Here is a 17,510-nt window from a genome sequence, read left to right on the forward strand (position 1 = left end):
TCAAGCGATCCGCCCACCTCGGCCTCTCAAAGTGCTGGGATTACAGATGTGAACCACCACGCCCTGTCCACAGGGGAAGAAATTGATGCATGGAGAGGTCTGGTGATTTGCTCAAGGTCACCCAGCTAGTGAGTAGCTGAGCCACAAGTCAGCCCAGGCAATGTGGCCCCCAGAACCTAGACTCTTAGGCATTCTGATCCACTGCTTCCCACACTGCCTTCTTGAGATCTGCTGGCTCTGCTCAGGACACTGGGACAGCAAAAACACAGCCCCAGTCCTGAAGAAATCAGAGCCTTAGTGGTCAAAGTGGGAAGAGACAGTGGCAGGTCATGTGGCTAAGGCCATTATTCAAGCAGCATTAGGTCACTAATCCCACCTGGAGCAGGAAGTGGGACAGGCATCAGATAGGGAGGCATAGGCCCAGAGACAGGTGGCACATTCTGGCACCAACACGGCAGTGATTGCAGCTGGAGCCCACAGGAGGATGTGATGAGGCTGGGGGTGCTGGCAGGAGCCAGATCACGGGAGCCTTGGAGCCCCTTGAGAACCTTGGCTGTCACCTCTTAACACAGTTTCATGACCTCATGCCCTGCTGGGCTGGGGCAGATGGTCCTGATCCACAGGCGAGAGATGGGAGAAATGCGGGGGCCAGTTTGTCAGGCATGTGGCAGAAGGGAGGTTGCTTCTTGTCTACTCTGAGCTGCTGTCTCCATCTGTCAAGTAAAATGTGCCTGCCTTTCCAGAGTTATTGTGAGGACTCAGCAGCAAGCCAATGGCAGGTCTCGATGATAGTCTTTTTGCCCCTCACATGTCACAGAGTTGCAGGTTCCCAGGGCTGTGCTGCCCACCTCCCTTGTCCTGGATAGGATGCACAGCCCGAGTGGCTGGCTGAAGCACAGATAGAGAATATCTCAGCTTCTCTAGAGTCTCTTTGCCTGTCTGACAAGTTTCCAAAAGCAACTCTCAAGTCCTCCCAGGGTCCCTGGGTAACAGAATGATATAAAAGAGGCCAGGCTACCTCAAAGCCAAGGCATCCACTTTAGAAAAGCTTCCTTTGTGACTTTAATAATTTCTTTCTGAAGGGTAGCTTTGGCCACTCATCTCACTACGGTTCCTGTTGCAAGGGAGCCATCTAGAATCATCCAGAAGCTTAGCTCCTCAAGCCCACTTCAGAAATCAGAACACACCAATGTGCTTTGAATCTGAGCTAAAGGAAGTTACATGGTTTAGCAAGCAATTGAGGGCTTATGTGGTTCGTTTCAAGTTTTTTGCTTGTATCCAGAGAACATTCCAAGCTACCCCTTTGGATTCAAAGGTTTTCTTTCTTTCTTTTTTTTTTTTTTCCACCAAGTAGACTTTTTAAAGGAGGCTGATCCTTTTTAGAAACTCCATCCTTTATTTTCCTTAAGGACTTGTCAAAGAGGTTCAAACAATTCTCCTGGCAAATCATTCCTAAATATTCATAGATTCATCAAAGAGCTGCTAGATTCTTGCTATGTGCCAAATACTGTATTAGCCTTGGGGGTGAAGAAATGAGTGAGCACACATCCCTGCCTTCTGGACCGCTCTTTTTACCTAGTGAGGTAAAGTTTATTAACAAGTAAGAGAATAGCAGGTTTGGTATCAACTCACAGTCAGAGCTCTGGAGGAAAGAAACAGCATGCCATAGCCAGGGGCTGAGGAGCGCTCCTCCTGCAGATAGAGTGATCGGAAGAGCTGCTCTGCAGAGTTGACATCTGAGCTGAAACCTGGAGCACGAGGAGGAGCCGGGAAGGTTAAAGTGATAAAGGAGGCACTTTCCAAACAGGGAACAGCACACATCCAGTCCCTGAGATGCCACCAAGTGTGGCATGTTCAAGGAGCATAGTTAAGTGAGGGAGGGGCAGGAGCGCAGCTACGGGAGAGGATGGTGGCAGCGCTTTGCAGGCCGTGGGGAGGCATCTCACGATAACGCCGTTTTCCCTCTTGCTTTTTTTTTTTTTTTTTTTGAGACGAGTCTCAGTCTGTCACCCATGCTGGAGTGCAGTGGCATGATCTCAGCTCACTGCAACCGGCTCCTCCTAGGTTCAAGTGATTCTCCTGCCTCAGCCTCTACAGTAGCATGAGCCACCACGTCCAGCTGATTTTTTAATTTTTTTTGTATTTTTAGTAGAGACTGGGTTTCCCCAGTCTGTTGGCCAGGCTGCTCCCAAACTCCTGAACTCAGGTGATCCACCTGCCTCAGCCTCCCATAGTGCTGGGATTACAGGCGTGAGCCACCATGCCCAGCCCCCTCTTGCATTTTAAAAACCACATCACTTATTCTTTCTTTCAACATAGTTGTTGAACATATTCTAGGTGTCAGGCTCTGAGTAAGATGCAAGACAAGAATGGTGAGCAAATAATATAAAATAAGACCAAAACAGCAAGGGGTCCACTGAGCCATGCCAGCTGAGAAGGGAAATTCATGTTGAAATGAAGGTCATTGGAGCTGTTGGGGTCCAGTGAGAACATTGGAGCAGAACTTTGGGCTTAGGCTGGATCCATCCCACATGTAGGGGGACCTGAGAGAAGCAGTGAAGAAGGAAAACAGTGGTGTCAGTCAGACCAACCACGGGTCAAATCCCAACTCCAGCTGCATGACCTTGAGCGAGCCACTCACCCTCCCGGAACCTCAGGTCCCTCGTGGGTCTTGCCTCTCAGCTGTTGCCCAGAGTAAACGAGTGTGGCTGTGAAGTGACAAGCCCAGGGCCTGGCAGACAGTAAGTGCTCAGGAAGCATTGTCTGAACAGAAATGGAGCAGTCTAGTATGTAAGGTGGGAAAGAAATAGGGTCTTTCATGATCTAAATCTACCGAAGCTTAATGCCAGAGAAAAGAGAGTTAGGAATAGGATTTTTTGGTGAATATCAAAATCCAAGTTTAAGCCACTAGCCATCTGTATATAGTCATCTTGGAAGCGGTTATGAAACACCCATATTTGCACGAGGTTTTATTTGTCCCCACATTGTTTCCCTGTTCCTTTGTAAAACCACAAGCAGTTTTTGTGTTTATCACTATTGGCCTTGAGGAAATAGAATATTTTGCTTTATTTTTTCGATGTGTATTATACATTAAAGAAAATACAATAACATCTCATACAATTTCAAAAGTAAAGGGAACAGTGTTTCCCATGATTTCATCACCCTAAACAAACAATACTTAGACATCTTTTGTGCTCCTCCTATCTTTGTCTGTAAAAAGAGTGTACCGTGGTCTTGCTTTCATCCCTTCTTTTTCTTTCTTTTCGTCGTAGCACAAGAAGTTTTTCATGTTGTCATAGTTTAAATAAGTCTCATTTCTTATGGCCTCATAAAGGTTCATCTGGCATTTTCTTGCAAGTAGACATTTTGGTTGCTTCCAGTATTACATTATTTTCAACTAAACTATAATGAGCAGCTTCATGAAAACAGTGTTTTTCTTTCTTTTGAATTATTTCTTTAGGATAAGTTCCCAGAAGCGGAATTTCTGGTTCAAAGGGTATGAATGTGTTTTTTTCATGATCCTCTGCATATTGCCAAATTGCTTTCCCGATGGGTTGTGCCCACATTAAACTGCTTCAGCCCTCTTTTAAGAATGACTGACTTTCACAGCTACATGGCCTCAGTGGGCTTCTAACTTGAGTGACTGTCGCCTAAACTAGGCAGCTTGCACATGCAGCAAGGAAGGAGGAGGGTGAAAACCGAGCCTTTGTTCCAGGCCAGCTCCTGGGCTCAGCACATCACCGGTGCCATCCCGTTGTACCTGCATGGTGGGTGCCCCATTTCCAGAACACAAGCCTGGGCTTGGGCACGTCACGTGATTACCAAGCCCCAGCTTGAGCCACAGTGTGTCTGACTACAGAGCCACCCACCTTCCCCTGCTCATTGGACTGATTCCCCAGTGACATTGAGTTTGCCAGAATTTGCTTCCAGACTCATTGAAGCAAAGAAACTGGAGAAATCTCTTTATATTTGAGCTTGGTCAGCTGTCATCCTTTTCAAAATCTAACCTGTTCTTCCTGGGTCAGTCCTTCTTGATATTCTATGGAAGAATCTGAAAGAATAATAATTTATTTTTCCTTTTTAATAATACTTTTAAATTTGCGTCTTTATTTAGCAAAGAAAAGCGCTCAATAAAACCCTGGGTCCCAAGCCTTAAATCTTTTGGAGGTCAAGGAGTGTGGTTGGAAGAACACAGAGCTTGGAATCTAGTTATTCACTAACTGACCTTGGGCAGGCTGCCTGTCATTGCTCAGCTTTGATTTCCCCATCTGTAAAATAGGAACCATGCAGAGTCATTAAAAGCTTAGATGAGACAACCCCGTACAGCTGGCATAGTATGCGGCAGGCCATGGGGAATCAGAGAGTGCTTATTGTTTTGGGTGTGGTGGGTTGAATTTTATGGCTCTTATGCTCATATTTTAGCTTTCTTTTGTGAATTTACAGAGTTGTGGGGCTGCCCAATGTGCCTACCAGGCCCTTATAACCCCCCTACCCCCATGGGAGCCCAGGTTTTGCCTCGAGTGGAGCTCCCCGCCCTGTGGGAATCGGCCCTCCTCACATTCATGGACATGGCTTCTCATGTGTCCTTCCTTCTCTTAGGAGTTGGGGCAGGAACCAGGAAAAACATTGAGGGATTTTATTGTACAGTCATCCCTCGGTATCCATGGGGAATTGGTTCTAGGACTCCTCCAAGGATACCAAAATCCACAGATGCTCAAGTCCCTTATATAAACGGCGTAGTGTTTGCATATAACCTATGCACATCCTCCTGTAGACTTTAAATCGTCTCTAGATTACTTATGATACTGAGTACAATGTAAATGCTATGTAAATAGTTTGTTATACTGTATTGATTAGGGAATAATAAGGGGAAAAGTCTGTACAAGTTGAGTACAGATGCAACCCTTTTTTTTTTTTTAATATTTTTGATCTACAGTTGGTTGAATCCACAGATATGGAACCCATGGATACAGAGAGCTGACTGCATGTGTATTATATTCTATTTTATATTTATGATGATGATTGTTATTATCCATGTGTTGTTTGCAAGGCAAAAGCAGATATTGGCCTATATTGGGAGCCAAATTCTGAACTTTTAAAGTATTTATTGAAAGGTTACAGTTTTTCAGAGTGGTGAGCTGCAGAAAGCCACACGTTTCTGTTTTCTCACCCACCTGCTCTGGTCCTGCATGAGTTATTTGCCTTCAAAACCCCGAGAGGAACAGGCATTTGGGCACAGAAATGAGCGTCTCCTTGACTTGGACCTGGCTGTGATGGGCCGTTTCCTTTCTTTCTCATCCTCATGGTCATGACTCCTTATTTGAGAGCTCAAGCTGCCAAATATTTCAAGTGACCACCCACGTCTTGGGCTTTCTGTACTTGGACTGCCATGGATGTTTAAGTTTCCTGGTGCACTTGGTTAAGTGACACACATGTCATACATTCCTGAGTTCACACCCAGCTCAGCCACTTAGCAGGTGTGTGAGCTGAAATAACTCTGCCCCTCTCAGCTCTGTTTCTTCCTCCATAAAATCTTCAAGTTACAATAAGGTGCCCACAGTTCCTGCCACCCCGTAAGTGCTTAAAAAATAGAAGTTCTTTCGAATTTTTTAATGGAACTACACTTCTTTTTCTCCCAATTGTTAGAGATGTCTTTATGAAGACTGTACTTTTAAAAACTGTTGACAATCAGATACGAATGCTACCACCACCATCATCATCATTATAACTTAAGAGCTGATCTTTCTCCAGTGCTTTCTGGTTTACAGAGGACTGCACTACCTTAGCATAGGGCCAGGAGATAGGATTGCTCTTCCAGTTCCAACATTAGGAAGTTGCTCCAAGGTCTCCCGCTGGTTAGGGCGCAAGGCAGCACTGGGTGTAAGCAGGCTGACCAGCTCCTCATTGCCTGGGGTATGAGGAGGCAGTGTGAGTGCACCTCTTTGCAGACAGTAATTTGGCCCCTTTCTAGTTTTGGGAGGCACACTGCTGTATAGAGGGCACCTCCCCTCACCTAGGTCCAGACTGCAGCCTTCAGAGCCATAAACAAGAAGACCCAAAGGCGCACTGGGATTCGCCTTTGCAGCTCCCTAGTGGTGACAGTGGTTTGTCCCCCCAACCCCACTGTGCTGGCTGCTTTCCCTCCTGCGTTATCTCAGAACCTCCTAGCAGGCATGCGAGCTATCATGCCCATTTTACAGATGAGGAAAAGGAAGCTCACAGAAGTCAGGGGACTTGCCCAGCCTAGTGGAACTGGGAATCTGATGTAGACCTCATGTGTCTGACTCTGGAGCTGTCCCCATCGGGCACTGCACCCTCAGTCAGGCCCAGCAGCTGTGCCTCAGGGAGAGAGGCCTGCAGGTGGCCTTTTCTGTGGACTGCCCCTCTGCTTCCTTGCTCTGGTTGGTGGGCAAGCCTGTCCTGGGGCTGGAGGCTGCTTTCTGCACACACGGCTCCGACTGCTGGGACTCTGCTTTGTTTCTGCTCTCTGAAAGTACCTGGTGGCCACACAATTCTGACCAGACACCACTTCTATGGGCCAGGAATCCCTGTGCTGGTGGATCCGCCTGTGCCCCTGGTCTGCTGGCAGGGAAAGCCTGAGGGGCATTCAGGGAACCAAGGTCACTGCCCACCTGCTAGTTGCGAGGTCTCTGCCCCGTCAGCAGCACGTGCCCTGTCGTAAGACCAAGGGATCGGGAGTTGAAGAGACTCACCCAGGGGTAGGATTTTCCTCAGGTCTCAGGCCCTGCAGCCCACAGGCATTTCATTTCACCCTCTTCTGTCTGCCCCACCCCCGTATTCAGTAGGTAGTACCTTGAAATGCTTTTGGAGTGATTGGGTTTTCCAGAGCCCATGCTGGTTTGGTTGGGACAGACTCAGGGTCTAGCCTTTGCTAGAAGCATGGCCTGGGCAGGTCACTTCACCTTCTTAGGTCTCAGCTGCCCGGTCTGTGAAATGGGGCTGACTGCTGGGCAGGGATTATTATGAAGGTCACCTGATACTTGGGGACAAGGTCCTGGCAGATGACAGGTGCTCAGTTCAGGTAAAGTAACCCAAACCTGAACCTGTGAATTACTGAAAACAGGCTACTCCCCCTTTGATTTTTTTTTTTTTCTGTCTTGTTGTAAAAGCACGTACCAGAATCACAACACCCGAAGAGGTGGGCTTTATTGCGTTTCTTTCTTTTTTAATAGAGAGTCATTGTGTCATTTTTGGGTGTGGGGCATCTCACTGAAATGACTCTGCAATCTCACTCTTCTCTGCTCTCTGAACTGTTGGTCCAGGCCATCCGGGTATTCTTCATGCTGCGTTCCCTGTCACTGCAATTGCGAGGAGAGCCTGAGACACAGTTGCCACTGACTCGGGAGGAGGACCTGATCAAGACTGATGATGTCCTGGATCTGAGTGAGTTGGCTGCTCTGAGTCACAGCAGGGGGCTGGGGGACATGGGACATGGGACACCACTCTGCTGATTCACACGCCACTGGGAGGGTCAGTGTGCAACCTACGTTTTGTACTATTATTGAGCTGTGACCTTGAGCCAGCGGTGTGCATGTCCCATGCAGGTTTTGAAGAAAAGGCCCCTGGGTTCTCTGAGATCAGTTTGAGGGTTCTGCTTTCACACAGCTGGTTCTCTAAAAAGTCTCTGCAGAGCAACTGGAGGCTCAAGCAAGGGTGAACAAACTCCAGGGTTCCTGTCCTCCCTATAAACATAGTGGCATCGGTTTGGTTGGTTTTATATATTAAGCATTTTCTATATGATTCCAATGATAAAAGGGTTCTGCTGCTAAAGAAAGAAACTTGTAAAAAGCAAAACACCAGTGTTTAGGTAAGGATGAAGGCTTTGGAGGCTGGAGAACCACGTGCTCAGCCCATAACCTTGAGCTACTTGTTCCGCTGTGTAGTGCCTCATTGTTCTTATCTGCAGCATGAGGCTTAGCTTTAGAGAAGACAATGGGCATAAAGCCTGACCATGTTCCTGGAACCCCTCTCGTATTTGTATAGCTTTCTCTTTCCTCCATTTGCTACAGGGCACAGGCACACTAATGAGCAGCATGGTTTTCTGTTTCTTAACGGCATTGTGGTATATTAGGAGTCTTTGGTTATAAGAGACAGAAAACTCACCTTAGACCAGCTTAAGGAAAAGAAAGGGAAATTGGCTGATGTCACTGGGAAGTCCAGGAGTAGGCTACCTTCAGGCATGGCTGGATCTGGGTGCTCAGACACTGTCATCAGGAAGCTGCCTTCCTCCATCTCCCAACTCTGCTTTCCTCTGTTCATCCTCAGGAGGGCTCTCACCAGGTAGTGGCAAGATGGCCTTTAGCAGCCCCAAGATTTGTTGAGCCAGCTACACAGCCCTGATGGAAAGAGAAGCTTCTCTTTCCCTTTAATTCTCTAAAGTCTGGGGTAGAGGTGTTATTGGCCTAGCTTGGGGCACATGACCATCCCTGAACCAGCCAGTGGTCAGAGGAATGTGACTCACTGATTGTCTAAGCTGGGGTCGTATGTCCAGCCTTGGAGCTGGGAGGGAGGGCCAGTTCCTTTTGAACCCCATCACCTGAGAGAGGGAAGAGGCGACCCTCAAAGGAAAGCCACCAAAGAAGGGATGGTGGCTGGATGGGCAGAAACAGCACAGGGCCACTCTCTGTAGTACTGTTGTTGCTGTTTTAAATCAGCTTTATTAAGATATAATTTATATACAAAAAAACTCCCCAAGGGTTAGTGTATAATTCAATGAGTTTTGACAAAACTATAGAGTTGTGATCTAGACCCTGCTTTGTATTCCCTTGAACAAATGACAGGACCCCCACAGCCTCCGTTTCGTCTCCTGTAAAACGAGATGGTCTTTCTTAAAGTACAGAGTTGTTTTCAGGATTGAATGAAATAGAATATGAAATATCACGTGACCAAGCATAGTGCCTACCGTGTAACTGTACTCAGCAAACTGTAGTCAGTATTACAGGAGGTCATGCGTGTGAAGAGCATAGCATGCCGCCTGACACGTAGAGGTTCTCAGTGAATGAGTATTGTGTGTTACCTGGTTGTCTGGTTTCTTTTTCTGGCCTTATTTATGTTTTATCTTTCCCTTTCTTGGAAGAATAAAGCAGCTGTGACGCCTCTCTGCCTGCTGCCCAACTCCTTTGGCCCTTTTGCCCTTGAGAAATGGCCACAGGAATTTCTCTAAGGGTTTAAATTGATCAAGTTGGCTGCAAAGAATCATAAACCAGTCTTTCTCTGATTTGATTCAAGGAGAGAAAGAGCTTGCTTTGGGGGGGTGGGAGAGGGCAGTGGGGAGGGGGCACTTCATCAGGGCAGCAAGAATGTTTGCATCCGTGAAATGGAATTAAATTTTATGCTGGGAATTCACATTCCTTCTCTCCTCCCCCTAGGAATGGCCTGCTGGAATAAAGGTTCAAAGTTTTTCACTTATCAATTTTAATTGATTAGATTGCTAGTTGAGATCACTTAACTGAGCCTTTTTGGGTAGTTGGCCATTAAGAAAGTAATGGCTGTTTGTCTTTGCCCAGCCTGATTGCAAATTATGTCTTTTGCTAAGGAGGGCAACTTTCAGAAAATAGGGATTATGGAAGCACGTGGTACTAGGATAAGATATGCCTGTATTGTTGGTTTATTTGGTTTTTTTCTTCTTTCCTTTTTTTTTTTTTTTTTTTTTTGAGGGAGGGATTGTAAATGCTGGAGCTTCTCCTCACCTTCCATTGCGGGGGAAAATCACCCTACTGTGAAATCTGACCAAACGCCTTCTGTATACAAAATACAGGTGAAGGATAGGTGAAGCCATTCTTGCTTGCTGCATGACTGGAAGCTGGGCATGTTTTTGTCTCCCTGATGAACTTGAGAAAGCTGACTCGGGGAGAAATGTTAGGGACTGCTCACCATTTTCCTGACTCCATGTGGTCTGCTAGGCTTAAAGGAGTGCTGTCTCCAAACAGCAGGAAGAGGTGGCATAAAGTGTATTCACTGCCCCTTGTCACACTTCAGTAAGAAACAACAGCGTAAAGGATATTCCCCAGAAGCCACCCCAAGTGCTTGCTGACCAGCAGCAGGTCTCTCGGCCGGGTGTGACAGCAGAGCTCCGGCTGTCATAAAAGGTGGCTTCTCATGGGGAGCATTAAAGATGTGGTCACCACTCAGCAAAGAGGCAAACTGGTCATGCTTAAAGTGAAGCCTGTTTTGTTTTTCACTAGAGAGGAGAGTGGCAGAGGGCAGAGGTCAGGAACTGGCAGCCATGTGTGCCACATCTGCTGCAGTGATGGGGGGCTGGGGTGGGAAGGAAGAGAGAGAGGAAGGGAGGGAGGGAAGTGGAAGGAAGTTGAAGGGAAGGAGGGATTGGAGGAAGAAAGGGGAAGGGAGGGAAGGGAAGAGGGGAGGAACTAGATAAAACAGTGGATTTCTAGAGAAAATAGCATCATGAATCTCCATATACCCAGCCCTCAGCTTCAACAGTTTTTACCATTTAGCTAAGTTTTATTTTATCTGCCCTTTCATCTGTCTATTTAAAATACGCCACCCACCCACACAGTGTATTAAAGCAAATGGAAGACATCATATTATTACATCTAGAAATACCTCTCTCTAACAGAGAAGGACTTTGTATTGTTCCTTTTAATGGAATTGATTGCCACCATTTGCAAACCGAGTGCCTCCCCAGCCCCAGCTGCTGCTTTGGAATGGAGGCCAGGGTGCAGGGGCCTGTAGACAGGGCCTGTGCTCACCCGTGTGCTGCCGCCCGGGTCTTGTTGACATTTGATTTTGCAGCCACTGGCATCATTGGAGTAATCATCTTTGTAATCTTCCCCAGAGTCTTCATGCCTGTGAGGCTCAGTAGCCTTACCTTTGAAATGGTTCTAGGGCTGGATGTGGTGACTCACACCTGTAATCTCAGCACTTTGGGAGTCTGAAGTGGGAAGATCACTTGAGCTCAAGAGTTCAAGACCAGCCTGAGCAACATAGTGAGACCTTGTCTCTACTAAAATCCAAAAAAATAGCCAGTTGTGGTGGCAGATACCTGTAGTCCCAGATACTTGAGGGGCTGAGGTGGGAGGATCTCTTGAACCCGGGAAGTCGAGGCTGCAGTGAACCCTGATCATGCCACTGCACTCCAGCCTGGGGGACAGAGTGAGACCCTCTTTCAAAAAAATAAAAACAAAACCAAAACAGGGTTCTAAAAGACTTTCCAAGGAGCTCAAATGAGATCACATGTAAAGCTCACAGCACCATGCTTGGCACTTAGTAGGTGCCCAGTGAGTGGGAGTTGGCTGCTTCCCTGCTGCAGCTGCTGAATACGCAAGCTGAAACTCATCCTGCTGGGCTCCATGGGGCTGGCATTTTCTGCTTAAGCAACACTCTGAGAACAGTATCCTGAGACATTCAGGTCATTGCTCAGATGACGGCACTGTTTTGAGGGGTAAGAAAGATATAGCTCTGGCTGCTTTGGCCAGAGGAAGGGAGCTGTATCCCGTCTAGGCTGTGAGACTCACTCACTCCAGTGTGCCTCCTGAACAAGGACAAGCAGGCTTTGAGGAGAAACCACAGATTCCTTGGAATTGACCTCAGAGCCTCCTTAAAGGATTCTTGCCTGTTTCCAAATATCATGAGCAACCACAATAGGGGAGAAATCTGTCCATTATCCATACACCCCAAAGAGACACCTGGCAACCAGGTGTGTTCAGTGTCCAGTTTCCTTGCAGCCTGTTCATGTGGGCACCTAACATTCACATAGTTGCAGCCATAGCATGTGCTACATGTATCTAACTTGTATTCTGATTTCTAAAATCAGTTCGTGAAGCCCATTCAATGAAGACCCATTCATGCATTCAGCTATTTATTGAGCACCTGCTGTATGCCAGGCACAGTGCTAGGAGCTGAGATGTGAGAGTGAGCAAAAGCCAGACTTCACTTCGGTTCTTGAGGTGTTTCCAGTTGTGGAGGGAGCAACCACTAACAGGTAGGTTAAGCAAATGCATGATCACAGACTGATTGGGATGGCTCCGTAGAGGTGATGAGCAGGGTCCATGCTAGAGAATAACCAGGAGGAAAATCCTCATGGGCTGGTTAGGGAAGGCCTCTCTGAAGAGGTGCTGTGCCAGGAGGGACCAGAAGCTTCTACGAGAAAGCACAGAAATGAGGACTGCCTTTTAAGGATGGCAGAGGTGAGGCTGAGGTGGGAGAGAGGGTGCTGTGTTCCAGGGTCCTCACAGAAACTGGGGTGGCTGGCACACAAGTAGCAAGAGTGGGTCAGTGGCTGGGAAGAGCCAGATCTCAACTACAGGGCTTTCTCACAGGGACATCTGTCCCAAACGGACACTTCTAGAGCTGGCACTGCCTGGTCAGATGGTCCCAGAAGGGGCCTTCGAGCTGCACTGGGGGCTAGAAAGGCCTGCAGCAGGGCGGCGAGGAGCATGGACTCAGGGGCCAGACTGTGCCTGGATGGAAGTCCCAGCTTTGCTGCTTTCTGCTTGCCAGCTGTATTACCTTAAGGGAACTGAGTCTCCCGGCACTTCAGTTTCCACAGCTGTGAAATAGGACTTGCTGGGAGGAGTAGATGAGCATTATCTGTGCTGTGCCTAGAACAGTGCCTGACAGAATTGCAGAGAGGCCATTTAGGAGGCTGTGGCAGGGACCAGGGTTCAGTGCTAGTGGGCAAAGAGGGACAGGACAGTCTGGGTACAGCATTTTGTGACAGTTTGCAGTGGCGATGCCAGAGAGCTCGGTTAACTCTGGGGTTCTGAGCTTGGGGCAGTCCAGGGGGCAGGGGCTGGGAGGATGGTGATTCTGTCATCAGCAGGGCTGATCCTGGAGGAGGAGCTGGTTCCAAGCAGAAGGTGGTGAAGTTGGTCGGGCGGCCAGGTGAGACGTGCCATGAGGGAGCTCGGCCAGGATGTCCGGGGGGTGGGGGAGCAGTCTGGAAGCCTCCTCGCTACTTCATAGATGCAGAACTCTTGTGTTTAGTAGCCTGCATGATATTCTGTTGTCTGAGACTTCTGACGTAACCATGGTGCAATTTTGGGTCACTTTTACTCTTGCCTGGCATAACCTAGCTGGCTGTTCCTCAAAAGATCCTCGCGACAGTGTGTTAGATCATGTGGTGTGTAAGGGAAGTCCTGAAACCTGCAGAGAAACGTCTGTGAATAAGCAGACCGCTGTACACTGGGTGTGAGTGCTCTCCCAGGCTTGAACATACTTCCCAGGGTCTGGGGGCCTGGAAAATACTCATCAAGTACAGAACAGTAGGTCCCAGCCCTTAGGATTTCATAGCCCAGAAAAGCATCAAAACAAAAATAAAAAACAAAGCTTTTGGGGATGGATCGCCAACTTTTGTTTGTTTACCGAGTAGTCATTTTTAAAAAAAGCATTTATGAACAATCATTCCATAAAAGAAAAGACATTGTTAATATTGAGTAGGTAACACGTTATTTCAGAACGAGGGTAGTCTTTCCAAGAAACAGTAGTGGCAACTGTATACCCACATACTGTGCTTTAATGGGGAGTGGGTTTGTTGTTGTTGTGGGGTTTTTTTTTTGTTTTTTTTTTGTTTGTTTTTGTTTTTGTTTTTTTTTTAAAAAAGCAAGTGCAGACCAATTACTCTAGCAAAAGCCAGTGTCTCTGTCTTTCCAGGCTTATGGGGAAGGCAAACCCCAATCACGGCAGCACAGATCAAACTCAGATGGCCACCGTGTTTCCTGTTCTAAGAGCAGGTGACGGGGTTAACCTGGCTGGAGGTCAGGGAGGCTTCTGAAGGAGGGGCCCATTTGAGGGCTGCAGGGGGGGTGTGGGTGCCGAGAAGTGGTGCAGAAGAAGCAAAGGCCCTGGGGCCGATGGGGATTTGGGGAAGATGAGAGACAGCAGTGTGGCCACAGAGTCGGGGAGTGGGAGGGTGAAGGTGGTTGGCAAGATGAGGCTGGGTAGGAAGCCATGCAGGCCCTGTGGGCATATCAAGTGTTCAGGGTTCTATCTTAAAAACAGTGAGAAAAGTTTTTACCTGGCTGATGTGATCAGATTTGTATCTCAAAAGGCCCTCTCTGGCCTCAGTGGAAGAGATTTATGGGTCAGGGCAGCATTACAGCAGGGAGCCCCATGGGGAGGCCAGGCCTACAAGGCATGAATTAAGAGGTGGTGTCCACAAGCTGGCATCCACACCAGGCTCGGACAGTCTGGTTTGCCCCAGAGACTTGTCTTGAATGCTGCTCTGTCCACTCTGTGGCCTAGGTACAGGGGCTTTTATTGCACAGAGGTCCATCCAGTTGGATCCGGCGTGTTCTCCAAACCGTCGTACCTTTGAAGCTAATTATTAACAACAACCCAACTATTTGGGTTGTATTCACCTCCTGGCAAGGCAGGCTGCTGTGGACCTTCCCTTTGCTCTCCTTCTGGCTGTTTCCAGGCCAGGACTTGCCTGTTTAAAAGTCAGGCTGCAGTTATGGAGGAAGCCTTGGGTCCTAGACAAATGCAGACTGAATCTCAGCCATGCTTCTTCCTAGCCATGTGACTTTGGACAAATCTATTCCCCTCTCTGTGCTTTAGTTCCCTCATTGATCAAATGAGAACAGCGATGCCCAACTTTGCAGGGTTATTGTAAGGCAGAACAATAAGGTGGATATAGAGGTTGCAAACAGCTGGTCCTCAGGAAGGTGGGCCCACAGATGTAGCTTCATGGCTAGTAAAGCATTTGCAAGCGAATTTTATGTTGCTAACGTTTTAAAATCAGGATATTTTATCGTAAAAACCTAGCTATCACCTTGAATATGAGACAGTGACAGTCTGTCCACGCAGAGCCTGCATCCCCACAGGCAGCAGTCAGTTGCTCCTCTTCATGGGAGTGAACCCTTCTCCCAGCTGCTAGAGTCTCTGCTGAACTCCAGACCTGTGTACTCAGCTACCTGCCCAACATTTCTTGGTTACCACAAACACAAGATGTGAGCTTTCCCACAAAACCTGTCTCCCTGCAGGCTTCCAGACAGTTGATGGCAGTTCCATGCTGGTGGCAAAAACCACAGGCTCATCCCTGACTCCACTTTCTCTCAAGCTCAACTTCCAGTTGGTCAGCAGACCTATTCAGCCTCTGCCGCAAAATACAGTCAGCCCTATGTGTCCTCAGGTTCTGCATCTGAAGATTCAACCAACCACAGATTGAAAACATTTCTATTTTTCTTTAATTTTTAAAATTTATTTATTTTTTGAGACAGAGTCTCGCTCTTTCATCTAGGCTGGAGTGCAGAGGCACAATCTCGGCTCACTGCAAGCTCCACCTCCCAGATTCAAGCAATTCTCATGTGTCAGCCTCCCGAGTAGCTGGGATTACAGGTGCATGCCACCAAGCCCGGCTAATTTTTTTTTTTTTTTTTTTTTTGTATTTTTAGTAGACATGGGGTTACACCATGTTGGCCATGCTGGTCTCAAACTCCTGGCCTCAAGTAGTCCGCCTGCCTTGGTATCCCAAAGTGCTGGGATTACAGGCATGAGCCATTGTGCCTGGCCATTTATTTATTTTGAGACAGGGTTTCACTCTGTTGCCCAGGATGAAGTACAGTGGTATAATCACGGCTCAGTGCAGCCACAACTTCCCAGGCTAGGGTGATTCTCCCACCTCAGCTTCCCAAGTAACTGGGACTACAGGCATGCACCACCACACCCGGCTGAGATTTTGTATATTTTGTAGAGACAGGGTTTCACTATGTTGCCCAGGCTGGTCTCAAACTCCTCGGCTCAAGCAGTCCACCCACCTTGGCCTCCCAAAGTATTGGGATTATAGGCATGAGTCACTGTGTCTGGCCTATTATTATTACTATTTTTTTTTTTTATACAAGGTCTCGCTCTGTCGTCCAAGCTGGAATACAATGGTGCAATCATAGCTCATTGCCACCTCCAATTCCCAGGCTCAAGCAATCCTACTCAGGAGGCCTCAGCCTCCTGAGTAACTGAGATCACAGTTTCGTGCCACCATGTCCAGCTGATTTTTTTTTTAATCTTTTGTAGAGACAGGGTCTCACTATGTTGCCCAGGCTGGTCTCAAATTCCTGAGCTTAAGCGATCCTCCCGCCTCAGCTTCCCAAAGTGCCAGGATTATAGGCATGAGCCACCATACCCAGACTGAAAATATTTTTAAAAAACAACAACAAAAAAATACAACCATGCAAAATGAGCAGATTTTAAAAACAGTACAGCATAACAACTATTTACATAGCCATCTCATTGTATGAGTTATTATAAGTAATCTAGAGATGGTTTAAAGTGTGTGGTAGGATGTGCATAGGTTATATGCAAATACGACACCATTTTATATCAAGGACTTGAGCATCTGTGGATTCTGGTGTCCTCTGAGGGGTTCTGGAACCAGTCCCCATGGATATGGAGGGACGACTGTATTGTCAGGATGTTACCTTCTCTCCCAGCTTCTACCAGCACCTTGTTTGAACTGCCACCTTTTTTTTTTTTTTGAGACGGAATCTCACCCTGTTGCCCAGGCTGGAGTGCAGTGGCGCAATCTCCACTCACTGCAAGCTCCGCCTCCCGGGTTCACACCATTTTCCTGCCTCAGCCTCCCGAGTAGCTGGGACTACAGGTGCGTGCCACCACGCCCAGCTAATTTTTTTGTATTTTTAGTAGAGACAGGGTTTCACTGTGTAGCCAGGATGGTCACGATCTCCTGACCTCGTGATCTGCCCGCCTCGGCCTCCCAAAGTGTTGAGATTACAGGCGTGAGCCACTGCACCCGGCCTTTTTTTTTTTTTTTTAAGCTAGAGATGGGATCTCACTATGTTGCCCAGGCTGGTCTCAAACTCCTGTGCTCAAGCATTCCTCTTATCTTGGCCTCCCAAGGTGCTGGGATTACATTCATGAGCCATTGCACCCAGCTGTGCCATTATCTTTTACCTGAATTATTGCAGTAGTCTCTTGCCCAGTCACTTGCTTCTGTTTTGTCCCCTAGAGTTTATTCTCAGCAGCATGAACTGTCTTCCTTTTAAACGAGAAGCCAGATCGTGTTCTTCATTTGTTCAAAGTGGGCTCCCATGCCAGTCTGAATAAAAAACAGAGACCTTTACCCCTGAGGCTTATTATCTGACACCACCTCCCTGTCTCTGCTTCCTTGCTCTTCTTCAAACACACCTGGCATGTACCCACCTCAGAGTCTTTCCTCTGACTGTGCCTTCTTACCAACCCCAACCTGTAAACCATTTGTTCCCTAGCACAAGTACACTGGAGGGCACCACGAGGCCCATGAAAGCTCACACACAAAAACCGTACCCCAAATTCTTGCTCCATGTTTGAAATCCTGACCACATCGCCCTGTTTGTTTATTCTTCATTTGCGGATGAATGTGAATATCATAAAGATTCTGCAGGATCCAACTTCCTAGCATTCTGCGTGCTTCGCCCCAGCTTCTTTGCAGACAAGAGCTTTTAGGCAGAGTGGAAGTCCCTGGCTATTTTCATCGGATTGCCTGGAGATTCGTTTCCAGCAAAAGTATTATGAAGCTCCCCAAGCAAGTATGT

At 47.5% G+C, this 17,510-nt stretch overlaps 1 protein-coding gene across 7 annotated transcripts in view; it reads left to right on the plus strand.

Moving 5' to 3' along the window:
* CLEC16A (C-type lectin domain containing 16A) overlaps positions 1–17,510 on the plus strand; it is a 236,640-nt gene that overhangs the window by 108,076 nt on the left and 111,054 nt on the right. For all 7 annotated transcript variants that reach the window (XM_055099547.2, XM_055099552.2, XM_008960366.5 and 4 more), the window contains exon 18: positions 7,284–7,404. In XM_055099547.2, the coding sequence (XP_054955522.2) occupies positions 7,284–7,404 (121 nt within the window). The remainder of the gene's footprint in view (positions 1–7,283; positions 7,405–17,510) is intronic.

This window comes from Pan paniscus, chromosome 18, assembly GCF_029289425.2.
Source record: "Pan paniscus chromosome 18, NHGRI_mPanPan1-v2.0_pri, whole genome shotgun sequence".
Taxonomy (NCBI): Eukaryota; Metazoa; Chordata; class Mammalia; order Primates; family Hominidae; genus Pan; species Pan paniscus.